Genomic DNA, 27,588 nt, shown 5'->3' on the forward strand with positions numbered 1-27,588 from the left:
GACCGAGTGGGTTTCGGGGCGGGGCTCTGAGACCTTGTACCGGAGTCTTGGGCGGGCGTCTTAGGAGGAGGCGATTGACCTCTTCTGTGATGATGCATTATTTGTTTCTTCCGCTAATAGATACGTAACTTTTCTGAGCCTTTCTAAGTAAATTCTACTCAATTATCTCGGCGACTTTTCATGATAACCCTATGTACAGGTATTATAACTATGCCTTTTTTGTAGATAAGGAAACAGTACTGTATCACACAGCAAGCAAGTGCAGTAAGGACTGGAATCCGAGATTCCCCTCCAGAGAGCACACCCATAATCACGGTGTCATTTGCATATTTTGTCCTTAGAATGAACAAGCGTCAATATACAAACAAATAGTTGTCAAGAATTAAGCACCTATTCTGGGCTTAATCTATTCATTAATTTTTATCCGTACATGCACTTTAAAAAGTAGGTACTTCTGTTTTTCCCATTTTATGGAGAAGGTGACAGACTAAGAGGGTAAGAAACTTTTTGATGTCTTCCAAATGTGTTTCTCCAGCCCCCCTTTTCTCCTGAGCTCCAGATCTTATATCCTGCTGCTGCCTTGACATCTACACTTGGATGTCTAATAAATAGACTTCTGAGAACACAGCCTTTCCTCCTCCAAACCTCTTCCCTTCCTCTGTAAGTCCTTGGAATGACGCTGGACTCCTTCTCTAACATCTCACATCCAATACATCAGCAAATCCTGTGTTCTCCGTCTTAAAGATGCCTCAAGAATCTGTTTTTACCACCCCCACTGATGTTACCATTATCGATGAGTCACAAGATAGGAGTAGTCTCCTAACTAGTCTCCAGAATTTCTGCCATTGCCCCCTACACTGTGGTCTCAACACCAGCCAAGGGTGTTAAAAGAGCAAAACTTTTCATTTTGATGAAGTCCAATATGTTTTCTTTTGTAGTTCATGCTTTTTGTGTCCCTTTTTAAAAAGCTTTGCTGAACTCAAAGACATTTTTTTCATATTTTCTTCTAGAAGTTAAATAGTTTTAGCTCATATTTAGATCTGTGATTCATTTTTAGTTAATTTTAAGAGTCAAGGGTTGTTTATTTATTGCATATGACATCCAATTGTTCCATCCTCATTTGTTGAAAAGATTATTTTTCTATCTAATTGCTTTGGTACCTTTGTTAAAAGTCAACTGACCATATGTATAGGTCTGTTTCTTTACTCAATACTACACTCTCTTGATTATTGTAGTTTTTTAATAAGTTTTGAAATAGGGTAGGATAAGTCATCCAACTTTGTTCTTTTTCAGAATTATTTTAGCTATTCAGAATCCTTTACATTTCCATATATATATTTTATATATATATAAAATATATATATATATATGTCAGCTAATTTGTTTGTTTTTAATCCTCACATGAGGATATTTTTTCCATTGCTTTTTTAGAGAGAGTAGAAGGAAGAGAGAGAGAGAAACATCAATGTGACATCAATTGGTTGCCTCCCACACGGATCCAGACCAGAGTCAGGGATCGAGCCTACAACAGAGGTACGTGTCCTTGGCTGGAATTGAACCCAGGACCTTTCAGTCCTCGGGGCAATGCTCTAACCACTGAGCAACCAGCTAGGGCCCAATAAAGGTATTTTTTAAAAATAAGCAAGAAAACATTTAGATCATGTAATTTGCCTGCCCCTAAATCACTCACTTCTCACTACATTTGACATAAAAGCTGTAGTCCTCAGGCTGGTGTCTGAAGCCGCTTATGATTTGCCTCCTCCCCTCTGCTGTCATTGCCCACCACGTGCTTCCTCCTTCATTCTGTTCCTCTTCCCAGCCTCTCTGCTCTTGGAGTACTCTTTACCTGCTCCCACAGTAGGGCCTTTGCTCTTGCTGTTTCTGCCTGGAACTGTCCTCCCTGGATTTCACAGACAGCCACATTCCTCCCTCACTTCCCCTGGGTTTCTGTTCAAATGTCACCTCAGGGCACCCTGTTTTGATATAGCATCCTGCTACCCTTCAAGCCATTGCCCTGCTGTTATTTATAGCACTTATTGCTCCCTGTCATCCCATTATATATGTATTTATTTTTCTGTCTTCCCCATTGCAATGTGAGCTCCCCAAGAACAGGAATTGTGTCTTTTTATTTTCACTGCTATATAAGTGCCTGGTACATAAGACAGCCAGCACTTAGTGAAATAATTACTAAGTGAATGAATTAATGAATGAATAAAGCTTGACCAAGTCCACATTGCTAGTAAGTGGAAGTTGGAACTAAAACCCAGATCTGTCTAATGCAAATTTGCTTAACTTTACCTGTTAGGTTACACAGTTCTTCTAGAACTACCCTATCTACCCTGTGAGGTGGGTACTATGATTTGCCTCACTCAGCAGAAGGGGAAGCAGGGGTGGGGAGGAGAAATGACTTGCCCCAAGATCACATGGGCCAGCTGACATCTGGATTCAAGTGCCAGTGCAGTCAGAGGCATGCACATGACCCCAACCCACAGTGCCTGGGAGAGGAAGCTCAAGGAGCCTGATGCTGACAGTGCACTGCCCACATGTGCTGACCATAAAGGCTTCTGGAACCCTGGGTTCAAACTACATTTCAAGCTGTTTCATAGTTTCATACCTCTCCTCAGCCCTCCTTCCCAGCAGCCCTTCTTCCCTGACCTCCCCAGCTCCCGTTGTCCTTGGAGCCCCATTTTCAGCATCACCTCCTCCAAGAGGACCTGACACAAAAAATATTTTCTAGCCTAATAGAGCAAGGTGGGAAGAACATCCTCATGGAGGAATAGGTGAAACAGGTGGGAGTCGGGCAGATGCTCTTGATTTGGGCCGAGCCAGTGGAGAGGACCCCTCCAACACACACACCCTTCCTGAGGCACCTCATGGTTCCTAAGATTCTCAGGCTTCTCCTGCTCCTGGAGGTAGGGGGCAAACAGAGACAGGTTCCTTCAGGCTCTGCCATGCAGGTGACCAATGGCCAGGATTGCTTAGAGACCTGACAATATGATTTCTCATTGATTTGTTTAGAGTTAACCAGAAGAAAACCTGGGCCTTCTCAGATCCCCAACCTGTCTAGCCAGAAACAAAAATACCAAACATGGCCTCGGCTTTGGGTAGACTTGGGAGCTAGTCTCAGTCTTCTTTGCTGAGAGATCTTGGGCTGGTTATTTAACTTCTCTGAGCCACAGTTTCCTCATCTGTAAAAATGGTCAGGACAACACCACCTACTCACAAGGTTGTGTGAGGAGGAATATAATGATGTGATAGTTGGGACAGTGAGCACTTCCCCTCACCCCACCAATTTGCCAAAACAAATTAAACTGGTAAAATCCACCTGTTTGGGATAAGCCAGAACTCCAGCCTTGATGCCCTGGGTTTCCAGAAGGCCAGACTGGAATGGATGGAGTGCCTGCCTTATCCTTGCCCCTAGCCCAAGTGGGACCTGACCACCACCGTGTCCTGGACCTCTTGGGACTTATTTTGCTGTCCCCTTTTGTGGCATATCAAGGGGGTAATAAAGAGTGAGACAAACTCAAATGTGAGTCCCAGCTTCGCTGTGTGACCTGACGATCCACACATCTGAGCCTCACTCTAAAATGGGTACACTATGGTCCTCACAAAGGGTTGCTGCCCACAAGCATAAGGAACTGACCACTGGCCTCATAAGTGCCAGCTGTCCAGTCCACAGGCCAACTGCACTCCCTGTGGAATCACAGTTGTCTGTCTTTTCTGCCTCTTCTCCCAGGCTGTCCCCCATCCTCTCCCTGGGGCTTGGAGCCCCAGCGCAGGCGGGCAGGAGGAAGCAGTAGGGGCTGCTGAACATTGAATCTGAACACTGAGCAGGAGGCCTCAGGTCAGGGTCAGTGGGGCTCCAGGACCCCTCCCTCCCTGGGCAGAAAAGGAGCACCTATAAACCATCAACTTTCTAGAGCGGTGTCTCCAGGTCCAGCAGCAGGGGCCCAGCTGGGGAATTAACAGGAGAGTGGGGCTGGAGAGAGAAAGCACCCCAACAGACAGTTGGATGAATGCCGTGGCTGCTCTAGCGCTGTTAGTCGCAGGCCAGTGCCTGCGGGTTATCCTTCCTTCCCAGTCCTCCCGCCATCTAGTTTAATCTTCATCAGGTGAAGTAGCGGTTACTATTATCCCCATTTTACAGAGGAGAAAACTGAGGCTCAGAGAGTAAGTGACTTGCCCAGTTGTTTTCACCCGCCAGCTTCCTCAGGGTCAGACTTTCTGGGCGAAAACCCCAGGCTCCACAGTCCCCCACGTGCGCGTGACCGGTCCCTCAGTGGCCAGGCGGGGGCGGGGGCGGGGTCCCCTTCGCGGCCCCGGGGCGAGGCGGGGCGGGACAGTGACTGCCCGGCGGGCTGAAGGCGAGACTCCGGCAATGGAGGCCGGCGACTGCCGCTACCAGTTTCGGATCGCGCTGCTGGGGGACGCGGCGGTGGGCAAGACGTCGCTACTGCAACGCTACGTGGAGGGCGCGCCCGGGGCCCTGGAGCCCGGGCCGGGGCCGGAGTCGGCGCCCACGGTGGGCGTGGAGTTCTACAGCCGCTCGCTGCAGCTGCGCGCCGGGCCCTGGGTCAAGCTGCAGCTCTGGGACACCGCGGGCCAGGAGCGCTTCAGGTGCGGGGACGCGGTGGGTGCTGTGGGTGCGAGGTGGGTGGAGGAGGGGGTAGGTGAGGGGCCTCGGGTTTGAGGATCGGTGCGGGTCCACCTGGCTACGCAGGCCCTTCGGAGGGGTCAGCCTCAGTGGCCCAATTAGATGTGTGGATGTCCTTGCCCCGGGTCCCCGGTTCCTTCACTCGAGACCTGGCGCCGCCTCCCCACCCCACCCCCACAACTCCAGCATCAGGATTTGGGGACCGGGAAAAGGACCCGACATCCTGGAGGGATGGATGATGTGGGTGTTGAGGGAGCCGTAGGAGCACAGACGGAGGTCAAGGAGGTGGGAAAGGGGGAGAGGTTTGTGTCGGCCTTGAGGGATGAAGGGTGCTGCGAGCTTGCCAGGCGGGGGATGGGGAAGCGACTTTCAATCAGGAAAACATCAGGCCTCCTCCAGGAATGGAGGCGTGGTCAGGAGAGTGTGAACCAAACTTACTCCCTAACTGGGAAACACACAGGCTCTTGGGAGAGAGACAGTGCAGGAACAGAAGCACAGCCAGTGTGAAATTAGCTATCATGGGGAGAAGGGACCCGAGGCCTCAGTGGATGTAGGGGAGGTCCTGCCTCTGGGGGGTCTTGACAGTATAAGCCTCTTCCAACTTACTCCCCAATCCCATCAGGTCCATCACCAGGTCTTTTTATCGGAATGTGGTGGGTGTCCTGCTGATTTTTGACGTGACAAACAGGAAGTCCTTTGAACACATTCCAGACTGGCACCAGGAGATCATGGCCACTCAGGGCCCTGACAAGGCAATCTTCCTGCTGGTCGGCCACAAGAATGACCTGCAGAGCACCCGGTGTGTCTCAGCCCAGGAGGCAGAGGAGCTGGCTGCCTCGCTGGGCATGGCCTTCATGGAAACCTCAGCCAAAAATAACTGCAATGTGGACCTGGCCTTCAACACACTCGCTGACGCCATACAGCAGGCCCTACAGCAGGGGGACATCAAGTTGGAGGAGGACTGGGGGGGAATTCGGCTCATCAACAAGACTCAAATCCCGAGGCTCCCCAGCAGGAAGCAGCATGCAGACCTATGCCAGTGTTGACTTTGGGAAGGAAAGGGTTAAAGCAGTGCCAGCCTCAGAAGTGCTGGTGGGATGGAGAGAATGTCTCTCCAAAGGGCAAATGGCAGAATATACCCAAAGGGTTCATATAAACAGTATCATGACACAGTCATAACTCCTGGATTTGGGGGTTTTAGAGTTTAGCCCCTTTCCACCAGAAAGGTCTACACCCTGGCCAGGTAGCTCAGTTGGTTAGAGCGTTGTCCCAATATGCAAGGTTGCTGGTTCGATCACATGCAAGTATCAACCAGTGCATGCACAAATAGTAACAACAAATCAATGTGTCTCTCTCCCTTTTTCTCCCTCTAAAATCAATCAATTAATAAACGAAAGGTCTAGAGGCAGGTGTGCAGCTCCGTTTGAGGGCCTGCTTCCGCATAAAACACCCCGCCTCACAGAGGTGGGGGTGGGGAGTGCATGAATGAGATAATGGATGGGATATGTTCAGCCAGAACTTGCCACATGCTGAGAACTGAATGACAAGACCTGTCATCACCACTCTTCTCTTGGCTGGATGTGGCCATTTCCAGCAGCATTCCTGTGCTGGGACGCCAAGACGCTGAGTCTGTAGGCAGCTGCACGGGTGAGGATGGGTGCAGGGAATTTCCAGGGGAGCCTGGCTCTGAACCTCCATAGGTCCTCAGGCTTGGATGAGTCTGAGCATGAGATTAAGGTGTGGCTGTTGCTGCCCAGTGCCCCTGGTCCAAGGCCAGGGACTGGGTCTGGATCTGGGAGGCAGGGCTGAAGAACCCATGGCCTCCTCACCCCCATTCCCACCCCACAGCCCCCAGCTCTTGGGAGTGCTGTGGGATGAGGAGCCTCACTCTCTGGGAACTCCCCACCTCTCAGGGACAGCCCACATCCAATGTCAATCTAATGTGGGAAGGGTATTCAAAGGCCAGGCCTTCTTGTCCCAACTCTGAACAACTCTGAAGGTCAAACCCCACTTTATCACTCGTAATGGAGACCATTGAGGCCATTGTTTTGACACCACAGATAAATTCTCCCTCTGCTCAATACTACTTCCTTCCTTTCCTCCCCTAAGTGGGTATTGACCTCAATAATGCCCTAATACAGTTGACCCTTGAACAGCAGTTTTGAACTGTGCAGGTCTGCTTATATGTGGATTTTAAAAATTGACCCATGCTGTTCAAACCCATGCTATTCAAGGTGAACTCCATGGTTGGGAATCCTTGGGTGTAGTTACATGCAGATTTTCTACTGCGCTGGAGGTCAGCACCCCTAACCACAGAATTATTCAAGGATCAACTGTAAATGTTGACATTAATGGCCATCTCAGAATCTGCCTCCTGGGGAACCTAATTTGCAACAGAAACTGCTAGGCAGGGAATGTCCTGGAGCAATGAAAGGCGGCTTCACGGAGGTGACGGTGTTTGTGTTGGGAAGAATCTCAACAGGTGTAGAGGGGGTGTCTTGAAGATGTCATTGTGCCAGTGGGCATAGGAAGGGCATGGGCAGTTGCCACAGCAAAAAGGAAACGACAACTTACTTTGTGACCGGGAGCCAGTTACTCCACCTCTTTGAGTCTCAGATTCTTTCTCAGTAACAGGTGACTGACATCCCCTCCATCCTAGGGTTCTTGGGAGGTTTTCAGTCAGTATGAGTTTCCTAGCTTCCTTCCCATGGCAGCTGGGCCAGGTGGGATCCGTGTGCACTGCCTTCTCCCGGCCGCCTCTTTTTAAAAAACCTTCACTCATCCTTATGACAATCTTGCAAAGTTGGCACAATTATCCCCATTTCACAGATGGGAAAGCTTGGGCCAGCAGAGGAAAATCATGTGCTTTAGAGCATATTATTATTCCTTCATCAGATTTTTAAAAATGAGCATCTGCTCTGTTCTGGGCCCTGGGGATACAGAATTGCCCTCCTGGGGCTGGCATTCTAGTGGGAGAGAGAGAAAAATGAGTAAATAAGTGAACCAAACTATTTCTAGTTGTGGTGCTATAACAACCACAGAGAAGGGAGATGGGACTGAGTGTGACGGGGTCCTTTAGAGGAGGTGATTGGGGAGGCGTCTGAGGAGATGACCTCTGAGCTGAGACCTGGAGGAGAAGGAGCCAAGCTAAGAGCAGAGATCTAAGAGCAGAGAAGGAACAGCTGCCAGCACCAACCAAGCACTTTTTTTTGTTTTTGTTTTTTGTTTTAGTCATTGATTTAAGAGAGAGGGGGAAATGTCAATTTGTCGTTCTACTTACCATTCATTGGTTGCTCTTGTATGTGTCCTGAAACCTTGGTGTATCAGGAGGATGCTCTAACCACCTGAGCTATCTGGCCAAGGCTGAGCACTTCTTATGTACTGTATAAGGTAGGTACTTAAATTTTCCATTTTATTGATATGGAGACTAAGACCCAGAGAGGTTGAGAAGCCAGTAAGTAGAAGGGAGAGCCCTGAGGTAAGTGAGAGCTGGGATTTTCTGGGAATTTACTAGAGATCTGAGCAGCTAGAAGGAAGTGAAGCAGGGGGCGACCTTCAGCTTGGTGTGTGGTTTCTAATCCCCAGGAGTTTCCCCACACAGAACACAGGTGTAAACTGAAGCTTGTTTGGGAGCTAAACAGCTAATCCTGGGGATGGAGGTGGGGATTTGGCTGTCAGGTGCTCAAAACAAATTCCCACATCCCTGGAGAAAGAGAAGAAGAAAAACCTGACATTTCCCTCTCAAAATCCTGGCCAAGTATTGGAGAACCATCTTGAAGCTGGCCCACTGGGGCAAGGCCCACCTCCAAGGAAGAGACAATGCCCATTGTCCCCAGCGGCCTCCCTCCAGGAATGTTCAGATTTCCCATCTGTAAAGTGGGGATGATAGTTTGTCTCACACGGTTGTTGTGAAGATTAAGATATGAACCCCAGGGGCTCACACACTGTGGGCTGCTTCTATTGCGAGCTGCTTAATATTAACCCTGCTGTAACCCCGTGAGGTTACTTAGCTTAGTGAGGTTGAGGGCCTTATGCCCAGGGTGGGTTGCACCAGAGATGGACACACCAAGCCAGAGAATCCCTTACAGCTCACGTGGTGACACCCTCTCCTGTATCCCCACATCCAGCCGCCAAGGCCTGTGAGGGCACCACTTTAAACTTTTCAAATTTACCCCTCTCCAGAGATTTTACTGCCACCACTCCAACCCAGGCAGCAGCCTTCGGACGGATCTCTGCTTTCACAATTTCCTCTTCCTCCTCCAGTCAATCTGTCTGTCCTCCACTGCCTGGCCTGTGATCTTTCCAAGATGCAAATCTGACCATGTCATGCTCCTGCTTAAAAATCCTTCAATGGCTCATGTAACTTTTGGGGTAAAGCCCCCTCTCTGCGGGGGCTGACAAGGCACTGCATGGCCTGGCCCCCTCGCGTCAGCGCTGGCACAATGCAGTTCTCTCCGTGAGAGACCCCTTCACTTCGGTCCCTCAAGTTCTGGCTCACCCAGTCAGACCCCCTCCCCCTGGCCCCGTGAACTCCTCCTTTGCATCCCGTCATAGTGACCGTTCTGTATTTATCCAGTTGTAGGATTGCTCCCTGTTTTTATTCATCACGGTAACCCCCTGCCAGGCCCGGGCCCAGCTCACAAATGCTTGCTGAATGAACAAGTCCCTTCCATATGCAGACAGGACAGGACTCAGACAGATGAAGCTACTTACCTGTCACACAGCTGATCAAGAATTGAGGTCTCTTGGCTCTACCCCAGTTCTTTCCATTAAGCTGCTGGAATTCCCTCATGCCCTTCTGTCCTCAGTGGAGGATTCAAAACTAATTCTGGTTTCCTTCTTGGCTACTGAGGTCAGTGACTGGCTCCTACCGTCGGAACTCAGCAGGAGGCCTTCGGCTGTTTGATATCACCAACAGAACATCCTTTGAGAGTGTCACCCAGTGTCATCGGGAGGTTCTGGAGAAAGTGAAACCCTTCGATATCTTCCTGGTGGTAGGTCACAAGAGTGACCTGGTGCTTGAGTGACAGGTGGTGCTGGAGGAAGGGGAGAAGCTTGCTGCCTCTTCCTTGGGTGCTCACTATGTTGAGACCTCAGACAAGAGCAACAGTAACATCAGCACAGCCTTTGAGCTGCTCACTCAAGATCTATGGGGCCAAACTGAGTGGGAGGGAGTAAAAAGCAGGGTCCCATTGCAGGCCAACCTCAGGAGACAGAGAACCAAAGCAGGGCAAGGGGGATGTGCCTGTGCTGCTGACCCCTGGGTGGAAAAGCCACGCCCCCTGAAGCCCATGGAGCCTTTATGATCCACAAGGGCTATGCTGGGCACAGGACAGGACCATGCTAGGTGCCACTGAAGTCATGACCCTGAGGTCTCAGGGGGCCTGGTTTCCTCTACACGATGGTGAAAATACCAGGATCAGGGATACCAACAACTAAGAGCAGACAGGCACCTGCAGAGACTGGCCTTTCCCCAAGACTACTGCCATCCCTTCTTCAGGCCCAGGATAAACACAACTTTCTCTAGGAATTCCAGAATTCCTCTGCCAAAACCAAGATGCCTCTTCAGTTTGGGGTTCATGAGAGGTCAACCTACCCAATTCTATGGCAGAGAAACTAGACTCAAACTTCTACCTATGGTATAGCCTTCCTTGGAGTAAAGTAATGGAAAATCCCTGGGCTTTTTCTTAACCACAGAAATGAGTAACATTGCTGCCACCTGCTGACTACGGAGCTGCATCCAGCCTTGCTGCTCCTAACTTCCTCCGGGATTTCAAAGGCTGGAAGCCATGCATCCTCTGTCTTTCAATTAATAACTTCTTTATTCTGGAAAAGCAAATGAAAGTCGTATTCATATAAACACTGACATTACAAAGTACAGGGAAAGGGGAAAGGGAGAAGGAAACAAAAACCTCTACACGTCCTGCTAATACTGTCTCACCAAACAAGACCATACTGCTTCGTCCCATATTCATTCACTTATAAAATAAACCACAAATAAAATCTTCTCTGGAAGATACACTGCTCCTCTTTGAGACGGCAGGGAAAAGGGGCCAAAGTGAGGGTAGGAGGCTTTATTCTTTTGGCAGATCCTCTCAGTCATTATAGATATTGCTGCACTGTTAATAAAAAATATATGCTTCTCTGTAAAGCATTAAAAAAAAAATCCAAGGATGAGATGGCTGAGGTCTCGGCTCAAGTATCTCCAAATACAATGTTGTCCATTCCCTGACCTTTCCATGTGTTATTTCTTGGTTGTTTTCCGGATCAGTGCCATTCTCTGAAAGGAGAAATAAGCAGTGCACAGGTTAGAGTCAGGAACTTTCTGGGACGTCCACATGTGGCTAGCAGGCAGCATGGTCTACATCCCAGGCTGGAGCCTGAAGGAACCTACAGGTGAAGGGCAGCTCAGCAACCTGAGGACAATCTGCAGGGCTCCAGAGATGTTTAGACAGGAGAACGGATCCATTCCGTTCACCAAAACACGCAAACTGCTCTATGCTAGCAGGATGGCAAAAAAGTTAAAAGCAGAAGGTGACAGCTCTTGCCTTTTGGGGACTTAGGGGAAAGGCCATCAAAGCATGTGTTTTCTAGGCTTCCCACCCACACCCAATCTCTTCTCTGGTGATGGAGAAAATAGGAGAGGGGACTCTGTTTCAAGACTGCTACCATTTCACACTTGATGACCTGCAATGAAGGAAACTGACACCAACTTCTACCACAATCCATCAGGGAAACAGTCAGATCATGGACTTCAAATTCTATCCAAATTACTGATTTGCTTTGCTCACTCTTTTTGACCAAGAAATTGTCCCAACATTATAATATTTGTTGATAAATACATACATATGTATACATGAATAGGGCTAAAAAGTGGATAATTTGGGAGCAGAGACAAAATGACCATCAGTTGTCTGGAGGGACTCCCTTCTGAAGAACACTGTGGTCCTTTGGTTCTGACTACTGACAGCTTCCCTATAGGGCTTCCTCTGTGAGCTCTGGAAACATACCCACTCCAGAGATTCCCACGTTATGGAGAAGCAAGGGACGCTCAGCCAAGATGGTCCAGTTGTGCCCGTCAAGCTTAGAATAAGTTCACTTTTCAAATCAGGGTAGCCAGTTGAATTAAGACAGAAAAGACAGCCTTGTCGAGGGAGGCCACCACTGCCATGAGACAGACCAATGACAGGGACAACTTGCTCCACAGCAGAAGTGGTATTAGGTTCTCACACTGACTCCTTGGTTCCATTGTAAGAGAGTCAGAGATCAAAGGTTAAGCTACAACAGGCCAGAATGCTTGGCAGGCCAGTCTGGGGGCTAAGTGCCACCACAAGTACAATATATTTCTGCTTTCCTTAACCTGTCCTCAGTCACAGGGCCATATGCGATGTTCAAATCACCAACAATGAAGGAAGACTTCATTAAGAAGATAGGCAGGAACGAGTTCCATCCATAATGTTCCATCCATATTAGAAGAACCTAGATTCAACACTTTAAGTGATGCCCATCAGAGTTGAGAGAAAAACCAGAGGCCCCCCGCATGGGAAGAGCCAAGCACCAAGGAAATATCTGATTGATCTCCCATGGAGCCCCGCTGCTGTGGGGGGAAGTGATAACTGCAGTGATGGTAGCTGTGTGTACTCCCTCTGACACATAGCTCAAGGGATCAGCTGTGGCTACCTTGGGGCTCTGATGGCTCCTCACCTGTTTGTGAGCCTCTGTGGTGCAAGCTTTTTTGTAGGGTCGGATTTCTTCAGAGCCAAATCCTGGGATCCACATATTCCACTGGCGCTCTGCAACGAAGAGGCCAGCACAGAGATAAGGGGACTGGGAAGTCAGGGTCAGGGTGCAGTGTGACCCTCAGACAAGGGTCAGGGAGGAAGAATCTAAGCAATTAGCTATACTAAATAACAGTTAACAGTAACCCTGCAGAGAGATTCTAGGGAATACAAATGGGGGGAATCCCATGTCTCGCCTCCAAGGTGTTAAAGGATACCATTTGACTTTCAAGTGAAGACAAAAGGGGTAAACGGGCCAAAGCCGTCGGTGCTGAGTCCTGAGGTTTCCATGCAGCTCCACAGAAAAAGAAAGTCATTTGTTTCTTCGGTTGTCTTACTCCTATGCTCAAATAACCGCTCTCAAACCCAGAGGAAGAGGAGGAACAGAAAGGCCTCCCTAGTGTTCTGGGGTTAAGAGCCAAGTCCCCCTGTGCTGCTTCCCTGCAGAACTGTCTGACCCTGGGTCTGTTTCTTCATCTTTCCCATGGTGGTAACAATAGTGACAACCAGCTGAGAGGGTGGCTGAGAGCATTCAATGACATAATTCAATCCCAGAGCCTGGGTTAAACACATAGAGATATGGGTGTAGATATAGGTATGTCCACCCCACAGCTACATGTCCTGTGCCGCTGGATATGATTATCCCTGTAAGACTATCACTGGCAGTTCCCGGAGCGTAGAGATTTTGTTTACTTTGTCAGTAACTGGCATAACTACATCCACCTCCTAAATCCACAAATAAAGGTATACTACACTTTCAGCATACCCAATATGAAAAATATTATGTAGATGACCCTTGAACAGTGTTGGGGTTAGGGGAACTGATACCCCCCAACAGTTGAAAATCTGTGTATAACTTTTGACTTACCAAACAGTTTACTAATAGCCTATTGTTGACTAGAAGCCTTACTGATAACATAAACAGTTGATGAACATAATTTTGTGTGTTGTATGTATTATATACTGTATTCTTACAATAAAGCTAGAGAAAAGAAAATGTTAAGAAAATCATAAAAAAAATACACTTATAGTACTGTAAATGTAAAAAAAAAAAAGTTAGATGAGTATCTCCCAGAAAAGCCTAAGCTCAAATTTAGTGTCTATTTAGTAGAAAAGCAAATACAAAATTATATATGCATTATGATTATAATTTTATTGGGGAAACTGCATAAATAAGCTAAAAACTGGAAGGGAAACACAATTACTTGAATGGTGGAGATGTATTAGCTACATTTACTAAGCTCTTATTTTGAGCCAGGTCATATGCCAGTCATTTTACAAACCTAATCCATAGTTCTCACAATTACCCAGTAAGGAGGATATTATGATTTCCACTTTACAAATGAGGAAATGGGCTCTAAGAGAAATGAAGTAAGAAAGATAAGGCGACACAGTTAGAAAGTGGCAAACCCAATGCCTGGGATAAATCTCAGAGCCCAAAAGTCTGATCCTGGCACGAAGGTTCCTCTGACTGACTACACTTTTCCTGACGGTCCTGAAGGAGCAATCGTGTGGACACCGCAGGGAGAAACGAGACCACGTACCTAGGTGCAGCTGGACATCCTTCACCTCCAGGGTGCTGGACTTGCGATGCCGAGCAAGCTGGCAGGCTGCTGTTACCACACTCTCAATAAAATCATCAGCAATCTGCAGCAGCATCTGGGGAAGACAAAAGTGGGGGAGAGTAACCATGTCATAGGCTCCTGTTGCTGGGACAACTGTATCTGCCTGAGCCACATATTTAGTCAGGCTTTCTATGAGAAGGCCTACAATCAGCATTTGGCCTAAGTGGGAGGGAGAGTGAGGATGGCAGCAGAAACACATTAACTCCTTAACCAGGTGGAGTGCAACTCGCACCTTTCTGAGAATGAGCTTTCTGCACTTCCTACCAGCAGGCATCAAGCAGCCTAATCCCTCACCCCCACAAGGTCTCCTGAATTAGGTGTGAAGACAAAAGTGAATTAGTAGAATCTCTCACTCGGTCTCTGAAAGCACTTTTACTTCCATTATCTTACCTGGTCCTTATAATAATCCTGTGAGAATGGGGCATGAATTTTATCCTCATTGTACAGCGGGGACACTAAGACTCAAGGAGACTACCTTGCTCATGGCCATGTAACTACTGAGCAGTGGAAGCAGGATTCAACCTCAAGGTTTTGAGTCCAAATCCTGGGATCTTTCCACTTCATTACATTAATCCTGGACTGTGTGATGAGCAAAATCAGAATTCTGAGGCTAAAAGTCTACATGAAGAAATTAAAATGTTAAGTCAATTCATTCCCCATGGCTTCCTCTGCTGACCAAAAATGAAAATAAAATTACTATCATAGATACAGACATTCCTGTTCTACTGGACCATTAATGCATTGACATCTTTCCTATGGAACCAAATGGGTATCATCTAAAGAAAATACTTCTGATTAAACATGATCAACTCCAAAAGTGACTGCCTCTCCTTCCCTAAATCGACTAAAATAATAGTAAAGAAAAGAAGACAAGTAAATCCTCAAAGACAACAAGAACAGGAGAGAAAACCTAATGGATAAGAAATTCCAATACGCGCTTTTTAAAAAATATATATTTTTATTGATTTCAGAGAGAGGAAGAGAGAGGGAGAGAGAGATAGAAACATCAATGATGAGAGAGTCGTCATTGATCAGCTGCCTCCTGCACGTCCCCTGCTGGGGATGGAGCCCGCAACCTGGGCATGTGCCCTGACCGGGAATCAAACCGCGATCTCCTGGATCCTAGGTCGATGCTCAACCACTGAGCAACGCCCGGCCAGGCCAAGTACACTTTTAAAGTAAAATTTTGCTACAGAGAGAACAGAGGAAGAGGGGTGACTGAACTATCAGACAGAAGTTATGACACAAGTGCCCGTAGAGGGGACACCAATGAGAACTGAACTGATTTTCCCCTCACAACTCTAAGAGATATGGGATTTGGAGGTGCCATTTATCGTAGGAGACTGGGCTGAGATATGGAACTAAAAATTGGGGAACTGTTATATGTCAATATACAGAGCAATCCACCAACCCTTTCTTTCCAAAAGCAGCCAAGTGACTTCTCCCCAGACTTACCTGACCCAGAACATAGCAGGTTTATTCCCTACGGAAAATGAAGGGGTGTGGCTCTGGATTAGAATACGTCAGATACAGCAGAGGAAGGGGAGAGACACAGCCCCTTTCTCTTGTCTTGCTTCCAGAATGTTAGAAGCTAGGGATAGCCCGGCTGGGCATGGCTCAGCAGTTGAGCATCGACCTAGGATCCAGGAGACTGTGGTTCAATTCCAGGTCAGGGCACACGCCCAGGTTGTGGGCTCAATCCCCAATCAGGGGCGTGCAGGAGGCAGCCGATCAATGATGACTCTCTCATCATTGATGTTTCTATCTCGCTCTCTCCCTCTCCCTTCCTCTCTCTGAAATCAACAAAGATATATTTTTTTAAAAAAAGTAGGGATAAACCCTCCAGATAGAAGACTGTAGGATTTTTTTCTGGAGATACTAAATGACTCCAGAGAAAAGACTTACAGATACTGATATTTAGGGAGTCCCCCAATAAAAGATCGACTTGTGGGCCAATTATTCTGAAGTGAAGCTAATAGTATTCTAGAGCCAGCTGAGATGAGCTCATGAAAGCCAATTATATGCATTTCCCCCAATTTTGCATTCAGAAACAATATGATGATAACTTAAAATAGGGCATAGTGGGAATTTTACACCACAGAAATCAGAAAATGCTGAAAATCAGGGTCTTTTTCTCCACAGAGCTGGTGGTTAAACGTCTACCAGCACATTACTGGACAAAACCTACCGGTCAGTAAGTTCTGCTTCAAATCAGCTTTTGAATGGCTCATTCTTTAAGAATGGATACCTAGGATCAGCAGACATTTGAAGAAAGTCTCTAACACAAAAAAGAAAATACAGTAAACAAACCAAAGGGGATAAAAGAGACCCAGAGGGAACAAAGACAATGCAGGGGAAAGAAGAAAATGTCAAAAGATATAATTAATATCCTCAAAGTGAAAGATAAGAGACGATGTTACAACCATAAAACAAGAACAGAATGGCTTGGGAAAATAAAGAACCAATCAGCCAATAAGAAGCAGCAGCTCGTGGAAATTAAAATTTTTATATTAAAAAAAAAAAGTTAAAAGGATTAGAAGATAAACTAAGGAAAATCTCCCCAGCAAGCAGAATTTAGAATTACAAAGAAATGAAAAATAGGAGTAAAAAGACCAAAAAACCTAAGAAGATCAATGCAAAAGATCCAATAGCACATCAATTATCATCCCAGGAAGAGAGAGCAAAAATAGAGAAGAAATGATAAAAAAAAGCCTAATATAAGAAAATGAAAAGCTCATACATTGTTGGTGGGAATATAAGAGGGTGAAGCACTTTGGAAAAACAAAACAAAATAATGGAGTTACACTGTTTTGATAATCTCCATCTTCTTTCCCTATCATAACATATTCCTCAGTAAAGGCAAAACAAAAACAAAATATACAAAATCATCCAAGAATTGCAGCACAGAAGTCTCAAGAGTAAAAGAAGACTCCAAAAACTCAGTACAAGAAATGAAAAAGAGACATACTAAGGCTCATATTAAAATTCAGAACAGAAAAAAAGATCCTAAAATTCTCATCTACCATAACAGGAAGTCAATAGACTATTATAAAATTAACCAATCATCCTTGGCTGATGTGGCTCAGTTTATTGGGCACTGTCCCATGCACTGAAAGGTTGCCAATTCAATTCCTGGTCAGGGCACATGCCTGGGTTGCAGGCTGGATCCCCAGTAGGGGATCCTCAGCCAATCAATGACTGTCTCTCATCACTGATGTTTCTCTCTCTCTCCCTCTCCTTTCCTCTCTCTGAAATCAATGAAAACATTTTTTTTTTTTTTTTAAAAAAAGGAGTATCTGTTTAAATATATTACTTGTAGGAGGCAGCTGATCTATGTTTCTCTCTCTCCCTCTTCCTTCCTCTCTCTCTAAAAATCAATTTAAAAATCTGTTTTAAAAAAATTTATGAATCAAAGAGTATCTGTTTAGCCCAGCCGGCATGGCTCAGTGGTTGAGTGTTGACCCATGAACCAGGAGGTCACAGTTCAGTTCCCAGTCAGGGCACATGCCCGGGTTGTGGACTTGATCCCCAGTAGAGGGTAGCAAAAGGCAGCCAATCAATGACTTTCTTTCACCATTGATGTTTCTATCTCTCTCCCTCTCCTTTCCTCTCTCTGGAATCAATGAAAACATATTAAAAAAAAAAAAAAAGTAGTATCTGTTTAAGTATGTTACTTAGAAATACAAGAATATTCTAAGAACAACTAAAATTGTTGAAACTGATTGCTTATGATTAGCAGACTATGTCTTTTTTGACATGCAAAAGTAGCAGCAGCTGTTAGGTATAAAGTGACTTGTGTAAGTTATTCCATGGGACCCTCATGATAACCCTGTAGATAATGTCATACCCTACCAACACAGGAGGAAGCTGAGTCTCAGAAAGCTTAAGTGATTTGCCCACAGCTACAAAGCTATTAAGTGGCAGACAAGATGCAAATTCAGGTTTGCGTGCCTCTAAAATCTGTGCTCTTCACCACTGTTCTATATTAGCTCTCAGGGACACAGTCTCTGGGGTACCCAGTCCCACCTTACCTCCTCTACATCTTCATCCAATTGCTCATTAGGATCCACTTCTCTTACTAAGTCTTGTAATTTCTTCTTGGTCAACACCTAAAGTTAATTGGGAGATTTGTCAGCCAAGTATCAAGGAAACAAACAAAAAAACTCATTACCCTACGATGAAGAAAGGTTGTCAGTTTGTTTGCTTTCGTTTCTGCTTTCCAAAGAGTTGACAGCCTGGCCTACCTGGTGGTACTGCTACAAGAATACACTCTCAAGACAGAAGTATCCTGGGGAAAGGCAGGAAGAGCAGTTTGTGGGCCAATGTACGTCAGATAATTTATTTCGGCCTCATTTCTTTTTCTCCTTGTGCCTTTAAACAATTTGCCACTTTTCTGACCACCACAAATTGTACAGTGCCTCTGTTGCCTTTGGACATGCTCTTCCACCCTTCTTCCTACCTGATGCTTTTCCTAGCCCACCAAGTAGCAGCAGCCCCTTCCTCCTGTGGCCTCTACTGCACCCTGTGTACCCTTCTATCGTTGTGCACATTTACAAACTTGCCTGTTTCTGACTTATCAGGCTGAAAGCTCCCTGAGGGCAGGGAACATGTGTTCATTTTTGTATAAGTAAATATCTGTATAAGTATGTACAACTATGATCTCTCTTTCATAGAGGAAATGTCATGTCACATATATATGCCATTAAAAAATGATCAAAGACAGACACTAAAATGCTAGCCATAGTTATTTTGGGTAGTGGTAGATTAGCTGTTGATTCTTTGTTTTTCAGACGTTTCTGTGATAAACTTCTTTAACTTTAGAAATAAAACAACAAAATAACTTAAAAAATAAATATTGTTACTGATGTCTCTTATCTATCCAGCCTTCTCCATTCTTCTGTTATCACTTAATTCAAGCCTTCGCCACACATCTTGATTTACTGCAAAAGTCTTAGACTTGGTCTTCTTCCCAGTCTACCCCTTTCCTACCTTTCTTGTCCCTTTACTGCCAAGTGAATCCTCTTAAGAAATATTGTTTTCATTATATTACTTATTCCTCTATTAAATATTTGCAAAGATTATTTATGGTCTAAAAGTTCCAGTGGAAACTGATTAGCATAGGCCCAGTATGCTTTACTGTAATCCTACCTACATAATTTCATCTCCTGTTCTCAAATAAACTCCACATTCAACACAGGTTGGTCTCCTGACTACCTTCATTCACCTTTGCTATTCCCTCCTCCCATTCTCTTGAAATGTTGTCCTCTCATCCTATTCTACCTGGCCTATGAGGCCCGAGTCAAGAGATTATATTCACTTCTTGTGACTCCTGAGGATAGAATCAGGATCATGAATAGAAAGAGGGGAGCAGAGTTTAGAATCACTATAGAAAATTAATAATGGCAGAGCTGGAGGAACTAGGAGGAGAAAAGACTGGAGGCAAGAGTACGTTTATTATAGGAATAATGAATATTAAATCCATTAATTATTTAACTATTTTATTTAACTATTTTACTGAGTAATTATATAGCATATATATATTTACATATAAATATATAAAAACCTGTCATAGGCAAGGTGCTATATTAACATGTGTGTATGTTTGTGTGTATAGAAGCACACACACACACACAAATACTACAAGTAAAAACTGATAAATGCTGTGCATGGATAATTCAATATAGAACTTTAGAAGTCCAAGGAGGGAAAAGACCTTTTCAGCTGAGAGCAAGAGGCAGCATCTGAGATGGACATCTCTCAAAGCATTACTGGTTCAAATAACAGAGAAGAGGTGACCACGGACAGCAAAAAGCAAGAGGATGATACCTGATTGTTTTCAGGGCTGAGACGCCCTCCTGACCCAGGAGTGCCTGGTATCTTTACCACTGTAGTGCTATTGGCCATGGAGCCTTGTGGAGGGGTGCTGGCTGGCTCCGGTTTTATGGATGAGAAATTGGAGAGGTTGATTAGGGCTGAGGGGCCAAACTGGTTCATAATCTGCCGAGCTTTGGACTTCAGCTCATAGAGCTTATCAAGATCCTGTTTCTTCCTGGAGGTATGAGGACCAAGGCCAATCAACTGTGGAAGGAAAATATGAAAATTAGCTCCAGAGGCACCTATAATAAAGGATAAGTTTTGAAAGTAAAATTATATGAGACCTATCAGACTTCAAAAAGTCTTCAGTATATCAGAGATAGTGACCATTTGACACCTGACCATTAAAAATGGAGGGAATGAAGAATATTCATTGCTCTCACCTGATATTTAGAAACCATCTCTTCTCCAAAAGCTAAATGAAATAGTCCACAAAATTGAAATAAGTAAATGAAACGAGGAATCTTATGTACAAAAATAAACTAGAATGAGCAAGACATTTTTGAAAACTTTGTAAAAGTAGAATACATGGTTAAGTACCACATGCAGTATTTTTGAACATCAAATAATGTTAAATTCAAGTAAGTCATGGCACAGTCACATACTTAAAGCCCAATCACAAAACTTCAGAAAACAGATTAGTTCAGTTGGCATTTCAAAACATGCTTAACTCTATGTCAGGGCTCTGCCTAATAAACACAATTTTTAGCGATTGTGAAAATCTTTTTTTGTCACCAAGAGCAAATTTTCTCTGAGTGTTAGCAATCTTTAAGTACATGCAGAGTCCCTAGCCTGGAGTAGCTGAGACTCCTAAATTTTAGAGCCATGAGCTTGAATCTGTGACATCAGCTTTGGTGTCACCAAGATCAGAAGCACATTCACCGAGCTCCTCCCACAATGGGCTCAAAGAGCTTACTTACAGCTATCTGAGTGTCTAGATCTTTAATTACATCAGCAACGGCTGTGAGCCCGGTGAAATGAGAGGCAGCCATTTTCAAAAGCTACCTGTAAATGAACAACTAACATCAAACACCACCCTGTCACAGAACCATTTCAGTTCCACGGCTGGCACATCTTGCCAACCAGGATCCAGGCAAACTGAATGCAGAGAAACATGTTATCCCTACTGGACACCAAGAAAGAGATCTCCATCTCTTTCATATACAACTTTTTAAATTAATGATTATAATAACAACAACTCTTCCTCTAAAATGAATGTTCTATGGTTAGGGATAAACTAGCAGCACATGAAATACTATAATTGGCCAAAATTGTGCAATTTTACCTTGCAGTGGTTTTCAGAACTTGGTAAAGCTTAGCAACCTGAGTGAGTATCTGCATCTGTTCTCTTGCTCCTATTGCTGAGTGGGTCGACATTTACATAGCTGCATACATTTATCAAAACCCATAGAACCATACATTTACAATGTCTACATTTTATTGTATGCAAACTATACCTTAATAAAGTTGATTTGGAAAAAACAACAACTAATCATGCAACTACCATGTGACCCAGAAATTGCATTTATCCTAGAGAAATGAAAACTTACGTTCACACAAAAACTTGTACATGAATGTTCATGGTAGCTTTATTTGTAATAGCCAAGAACTGGAATCAGCTCAGATGTCTCTCAACAGGAAAATAGTTAAACCACCTGGGGTACATCAGCCATAGAATATTACTTAGCAATACAAGGAACCAAACTATTTATATACACAACAACTTGGATAAACTTCCAGAGAATTATGCGGAGCAAAAGCCAATTCAAAACAAGTACATATTGTGTGAGTCCATTTATATATAACATTTCTGAAATTACTAAATTTTAGAAATAGAGGATGGACTAGTGAGGTTGTCAGAGACTGGGTGAGAGGGAGGTAGGTATGGTTATAAAAAGGCAATACCAGGGACACTTGTGGTAATGGAATTGCTCAGTATCTTGATCAATTATAGTGATGGATAAAGGAAAAAAGTGATTAAATTGTGTAAGTCAATACACATATACACACAAACAGAAGTGTATAACTAAAACTGGGGAAATCTGCCTAAGATTGGTAGGTTGTATCAATGTCAATATCCTGGTTGTCATATTACATAACAGTTTGCAAAATTTACCATTGGGTAAAACTGGGCAAAGTGTACAAGGGATTATTTTTGTATTATTTCTTGCAACTGCATATAAATCTAAAATTACCTCAATTTCTAAAAATGAGAAAAAAAAATATTCTCAAGAGTAACGGCAGTCTTTCTTTATGTCCCAAAACTCAGAAGCCATAAAAGAAATGACTGATATGTTCAATTACATAAAAATCAAAATACCTACATGGCAACAAACATAATAAACAAAGTTAAAGGACAAAAGACAAACTAGCAAAAATACCTACAAGTCAAGAGACACCCAACCACCCAAAGAAAAACTGCAAAAAATATGACAGTACAAGAAAAAAAATTCAAATAGCTTTTAAAATAGTAAAATAATTCTTATTCTCATTCATAATAAAAATGCAAATTAAAACTACAAGTTACCTCTTATTCCCCATTTGGCAACGATAAAAACATTTTATACATACTGTGTTTTAAAATTTTATGGAGAAAGAGTCATTTCATATTTTGTTGGGGTGAAGAGAATATAAATTAACTAGAGGTCCCTAGAAAGGGCTACTTGGCAGTATCTACCCAAATTAGAAATGTATCGTTTTGATCCCATAGTTTCAATTTAGCAATTTATATTAGCAACCTGTATGTGACAGAATACTATACATACAAGAAATTTCAGCCCGGCCAGGCGTGGCTCAGCGGTTGAGCGTCGACCTAGGATCCAGGCGATCGGGGTTCGATTCCCAGTCAGAGCACATGCCTGGGTTGCGGGCTTGATCCCCAGTCGGGGGCTTGCAGGAGGCAGCTGATCAATGATGACTCTCATCATTGATGTTTCCATATCTCTCTCTCCCCCTTCCTCTCTCTGAAATCAATAAAGATATATTAAATATATATATATGTATATAACCCGAATTCCATTATGTAATGTACCATGGTTGCCTTTGGGCGACTCAAGTTTCTAACTCTCACTTCCTTAAAATGCCAAGAGATAGAGATGTACTGCTGTGTAAAAACAGAGGCATTAACTATGGGACAGTTTGAGAAAACAATTATAATAGTAAACCCTTACTAGCACCTATTATGATGGAAATCATGTGCTATGGGATTCACAAAGTCCAGAAAGTCCATGCCCCAGTAATCTACTGTTGAAAAATAGTTAATAATTCTATCCAAACAAGACTGTATGGCTGTGAGTTTAAATAGCCAAGTCTATCCTCTCTCTCCCCAACCCATCACATTTAAACTGTGGCTGATAGGCTGAAGATGACAAGCCCTGCTTTTGCTTTTAGCAACTTTGTTCCTTAAACAGAAATCCAGTTGCAACTCATTTATTGTATTAAAAGGATCTGACTTTTCAGAGGGTAGGAAACCAGTGAAGCTTTTGCAGTAGTTACAAGACCTGGCCTTCTCTGAGCATCTGTTCATTAACAGATTTTTTTTTTAATGAAGAAAATAGGAGAATAGACCAGACTGTATTTGAAATGTTTAGAAATTTATTAGTTCAACAATATATGGAGACAAGGGCATTACCAGCCTGATGGCATAAAAGCCCTATCACTGTGGTGTATGACTTGACTCAATGACTGGGTTTTCTACCTGTTGTTTACTTCCTTCTTGGCTTCTAGATGTAACCAAATGAGCTCAGATTTCCCAGCCTAAATGAACCAAAAACAATCAATCAATTGCAGTCTGTGAGACTTGAGAGCAAGAGAAATACGGGTTTTTTACCCACTAGCGTTTAGTTCGATCCTGTTTAGGTGGTTTTGACTTAATACTAAGGAAGTACAGTGGTCAAGGGCATGGACTCTGGTGACAGTGTCTGGATTCAAGTACCAATTCTGACACTTATTAACTTTATGTCCTTGAGCAAGTTACCTAATCTCTTTCTGCCTCAATTTTCTCACCTGTAAAATGGAGTTAATCATAAAATGGAGTTAATCATAAAGTATACCTCATGGGGTTATTGTGCTAAATCACTAAGTTTATGTATCTAAAGCACTTGAAAAGTGTGTAGTACAAAGAACATGTTTTAAACATGTTTGTGGCCCGGCTGGGCATGGCTCAGCGGTTGAAGTCGGCCTAGGATCCAGGCGATCAGGGTTTGATTCCTGGTCAGGGCACATGCCTGGGTTGTGGGTTGCAGCTGATCAATGACTCTCTCATCATTGATGTTTCTATCTCTCTCTCCCTCTCCTTTCCTCTCCCTGAAGTCAATAAAGATATATTTAAAAATAAAAAAATTTAAAAAAAAATAAAAAAATAAACATGTTTGTGTGCCCGGCCGGGCGTGGCTCAGCGGTTGAGCGTGGACCTAGGATCCAGGTGATCGGGGTTTGACTCCCGGTCAAGGCACATGCCCGGGTTGTGGGCTTGATCAATGACTCTCTCATCATTGATGTTTCTCTCTCTCTCTCTCCCTCTCCTTTCCTCTCTCTGAAATCAATAAAGATATATTTAAAAAATAAAAAAATAAAATAAACATGTTTGTGAATACAGAGTGGAGCAAAAGCAGGTTTACAGTCACTAGTATAGAAAATAATACAATAATTAATAAATAATAATACAAGAATAAACTTTTGCATACTCACAACTGTAAACCTACTTTTGCCCCACCCTATATATGTGCTTTCCTCTTCTAAATGTGTTATAAAAATCCGTATGTTAAAACTAAAAGGTTTCACCCATCCTGATATGTGTTGGTGGCATCCTATAACCATTTTATGACTATAGACGTTAGAAAAAGGAAGTGGATTGAAATAAGACAGTCTGGGAAATGGTTACCAAGAGACTGATAAGAGGTGCTGTGGAGCAGGACAGCTGGGTACCATCCTACTTCTGCCACTGAGTTAAGTGAGCTCCCTATGACCAGAGTTTCTACAGTAGAACCAGGCAAATTCTAAAGTCCCTGCCAGCTCTAACAATTAGTGTAAGATTTTAAAATAAGCTCACATGTACAGAGTTCAAAGTTTGTCTCCTGCCTTGAATACACGTTTCACAGTGCAGACTGTAAGCACTGCTGATATGTAGCCTCCAAAGTATTTTGGGGCTTTCCACAAAGATCTCGGGTCAAAAGTAATATGTTCCATGTGCATATCTGCATTAACACTATGATTTTCTAATCAAGTACTTTGAAATCCTATTATAATAACTCAATCAATGCTAGAGCCATCAATGAGTGAAATAAGTACATTTTGGAAATGCAGATAAGAATATTAATCCAGTAATAAATTATCATTAAACCCGATGAAATGGTGGCACGGGCATGCTTATTAACCTCATAATTTGGTGTAAGTTTTGATCACTTGCATATAGTATAGGCACTTGCAAATAGCATAGGCTAACTCATTGAGAAAAAAATAGTTTCAACTAAGTTAGCCCAATTTCCCCAATCATCTAGGTTCATGTTATAATTGTAAAGTTAATCTGATTTAAGCCCTTGTTTCAAATTGGGCTTTCTTGGCCTCCTAAAAAGTTCTATTCAGGTCCCATTTTTCTATTTTGAATATTGATGCTTCTTTAAAAGCACACAAATTTAAAAAGATAAAGACAAAAAATAATAAAAATGAAAACACAGGAATTTTGTTCTCAAATACCACATTACATAAGTGCCCTAATAAGTTATAGTACATGATATTAAGTCTTAAGGAGGAGGGGTGCTTCCATTCAATTATATGCTTTGTATAACTATTACTTCTATTTTCCTGGTACACAAACTGAGACATGAAGAGGAATCCACTTAGAAATGTAGAAAAAAATTTTAGTCAAACACATAACTGGGTATGACTGGGGCTGGGTCACTTAGTCCTTGTGATTTCAGGCAAGGTACTTAACCTCTCTGAACCAATTTCCTTATCTATACAATGGAACTAACAATATTAACTTGTGGGGTTGTAAGTGGTAATTAAATTATGTAATACTCAAAAGTGCTTATGATGGTACCTAGTTAGCCTGAGTAGGTTTCAGTACAAGATATTATTGAAGAGAAGTGAGACTGGCCCAAGTCTCCCTGCCAACCTTATCTAAAAGCAGCCATCTCCATCGAATGCTTATGGTAAAAATATAGGGTATAGCTTATTTATCTGCAACTTTCTAAATGGCTTACTACATCTTTTGGGGGAGATATGAGCTTTATTAAGGTTTCTCACTGGGTAGTGGCATTCACTGTATCAATGTCAATACATTAACAAGACTAAAAATAAAGTAGAATCTGTAAATATTCCCTGTTAGGTTTGAAGTTAGTGCAGATTTTAGAAGCATGTTTCCAAGGGATATTAACCAAGCATTTCCCATTTGCTATGTACAGCAAGGTACTTCACCAAAATCATCAAAAGTGCTTCACTGTGATCCTAAGCCCTCTTTACGTGTAAAATAGGAATTTAAAAAAGATTATTTTTGGGGCCCTTCAATCTCTGACATTCTTTTATATGAGATGCAGAGATCAGGGTTGAGTGGAATGGAGTTTAAAGCACTTGTCAAGTAAATAACAGTTCAAACTGCTTCAACTTCACATCAGAGTTTCGCAAGAGTGAAGCAGAAAACGAAGATGCTTGCATGTGGGCTTCCCAGATTAAGTATCCGACACAAGAAAAGCCTGCCAAAAGCCAAGTAGGCAGAGCGAAGGAGTCATCTTCCCCCGAATACATCCTTTACCGCTCTGGGTTCAGAAAATACGAGGGTGGGGGAAAAAGGATCACTCTATCTTTTCCAAACTCTCTCCCTTTCCCTTAGAGGCTGATCTCACAGCAGGGCCCCCATCCTCTCCGCTTTTAGAAGTTCGGGTCCTCACAGTCGTGTTCCCTCAGGTACTTCGGAGTCTCCAAGCCCCGAACCTGTCCCCACAGAAGCCCGTCTTCACTGACCGCTCCTGTTCTTCCCAAACCCAAATGTTTTCTTACTTTTTCTAACCCCTCAAAGATCTAAGTCTTCGCTGCTCTGTTTCTGAATCTTTAGGAGCATGGGTCTTCACTGTCCCGCGTCTGCCACTTAGGAGTCCAAGTCCTCACAGCTCCGCTTTTACCTCTCTGGAGCCCGTGTCTTCTCGCTCCGTTCTGTTCCGACCCGTCTCCTCTTAGGAGCGCGGGTCCTCACAATCCTGTCCCTCTCAGATCGCTTTCTCTCAGGTGCCGGAGAACTCACATCTGTCCCCGCTCCCTAAGTCCCGTCTGGAGCCCGGGTCCCTACAGCCGCCTCTTCTCCGATCCCCAATCCCCTCAGTCCCGTCCCAAGAGCCTGATTCCTCACAGAGCCCGTCTCCTCCACAATCTGCCTCTTCAAACACGGACCCACTGTGGGTCTGGGTCCTGACTCCCTCCTCCCGCTCTTCTTCCTCAACTGCCAGGGCCCAAGACTCACAGGCAGCAGGTCTATCTCCCCATGATATGCGGAGACTGCCCCAGTGAAGCGATCGTCTCGGCAGCCGGTCCGACTGCTCGGCCCTCCCCGAGTACTTCCGGCACCGCTCCCCGCCTCCAACCCGGAAACGCGCGGCTCTTCCGGCCAGCGGGCGCGCGCCTGAGTTGCGCAGGCGTAGATAACCCTCCGACACGTGGTCGGGGT

General features: G+C 44.1%; 3 protein-coding genes across 7 annotated transcripts in view; 2 read left to right on the forward strand and 1 right to left on the reverse strand.

The window, feature by feature from the left end:
• The window catches only part of GMEB1 (glucocorticoid modulatory element binding protein 1), a 72,189-nt gene that overhangs the window by 585 nt on the left and 44,016 nt on the right, over positions 1-27,588 (forward strand). The window contains exon 1 of one of the 2 annotated variants that reach the window (XM_081145410.1): positions 4,597-4,617. The exons of the other annotated variant lie outside the window; for it this stretch is intronic. The gene's annotated coding sequence lies outside the window, so the exon portion shown is untranslated. Of the gene's footprint in view, positions 1-4,596; positions 4,618-27,588 lie in introns of those variants that run through there. 2 annotated transcript variants of the gene reach the window in all.
• RAB42 (RAB42, member RAS oncogene family) lies at positions 4,320-6,733 on the forward strand. Its single transcript, XM_081145418.1, has 2 exons — positions 4,320-4,617; positions 5,277-6,733. Exons 1-2 carry the CDS (start codon positions 4,379-4,381, stop codon positions 5,698-5,700), a joined length of 663 nt encoding a protein of 220 aa, XP_081001544.1. The 5' UTR covers positions 4,320-4,378; the 3' UTR covers positions 5,701-6,733.
• TAF12 (TATA-box binding protein associated factor 12) lies at positions 10,451-27,496 on the reverse strand. Of its 4 annotated transcripts, XM_081145420.1 has the most exons (8): positions 27,385-27,496; positions 20,852-20,936; positions 20,315-20,346; positions 19,884-20,135; positions 18,089-18,166; positions 13,977-14,091; positions 12,359-12,447; positions 10,454-10,934 (listed from the first exon to the last, which is right to left on the reverse strand). In XM_081145420.1, the coding sequence occupies exons 3-8, from the start codon at positions 20,330-20,332 to the stop codon at positions 10,899-10,901; spliced, it is 588 nt and encodes a 195-aa protein (XP_081001546.1). In that variant the 5' UTR covers positions 20,333-20,346; positions 20,852-20,936; positions 27,385-27,496; the 3' UTR covers positions 10,454-10,898. The 4 variants fall into 4 exon arrangements, with proteins under 4 accessions (XP_081001547.1, XP_081001546.1, XP_081001548.1 ...); XM_081145422.1 differs by lacking the exon at positions 20,315-20,346; XM_081145419.1 differs by lacking the exons at positions 20,852-20,936; positions 27,385-27,496 and adding an exon at positions 21,482-21,586.

The sequence above is a fragment of the Miniopterus schreibersii genome (genome assembly GCF_964146895.1).
Source record: "Miniopterus schreibersii genome assembly, chromosome: 8".
Classification (NCBI taxonomy): domain Eukaryota; kingdom Metazoa; phylum Chordata; class Mammalia; order Chiroptera; family Miniopteridae; genus Miniopterus; species Miniopterus schreibersii.

Bases quoted from the DNA above. Each gene is read 5' to 3' on its own strand.
- RAB42 (XM_081145418.1), top strand. From the start codon at position 4,379: ATGGAGGCCGGCGACTGCCGCTACCAGTTTCGGATCGCGCTGCTGGGG. The intron at 4,618-5,276 runs GTGCGGGGACGC...CAATCCCATCAG, and splicing joins GCGGGCCAGGAGCGCTTCAG to GTCCATCACCAGGTCTTTTT.
- TAF12 (XM_081145422.1), bottom strand. From the start codon at position 20,923: ATGGCTGCCTCTCATTTCACCGGGCTCACAGCCGTTGCTGATGTAATT. The intron at 18,167-19,883 runs GTATCATCCTCT...AATTAACTTTAG, and splicing joins TCAGCCCTGAAAACAATCAG to GTGTTGACCAAGAAGAAATT. The intron at 14,092-18,088 runs GTAAGGTGGGAC...TGTCTTCCCCAG, and splicing joins TGGATGAAGATGTAGAGGAG to ATGCTGCTGCAGATTGCTGA.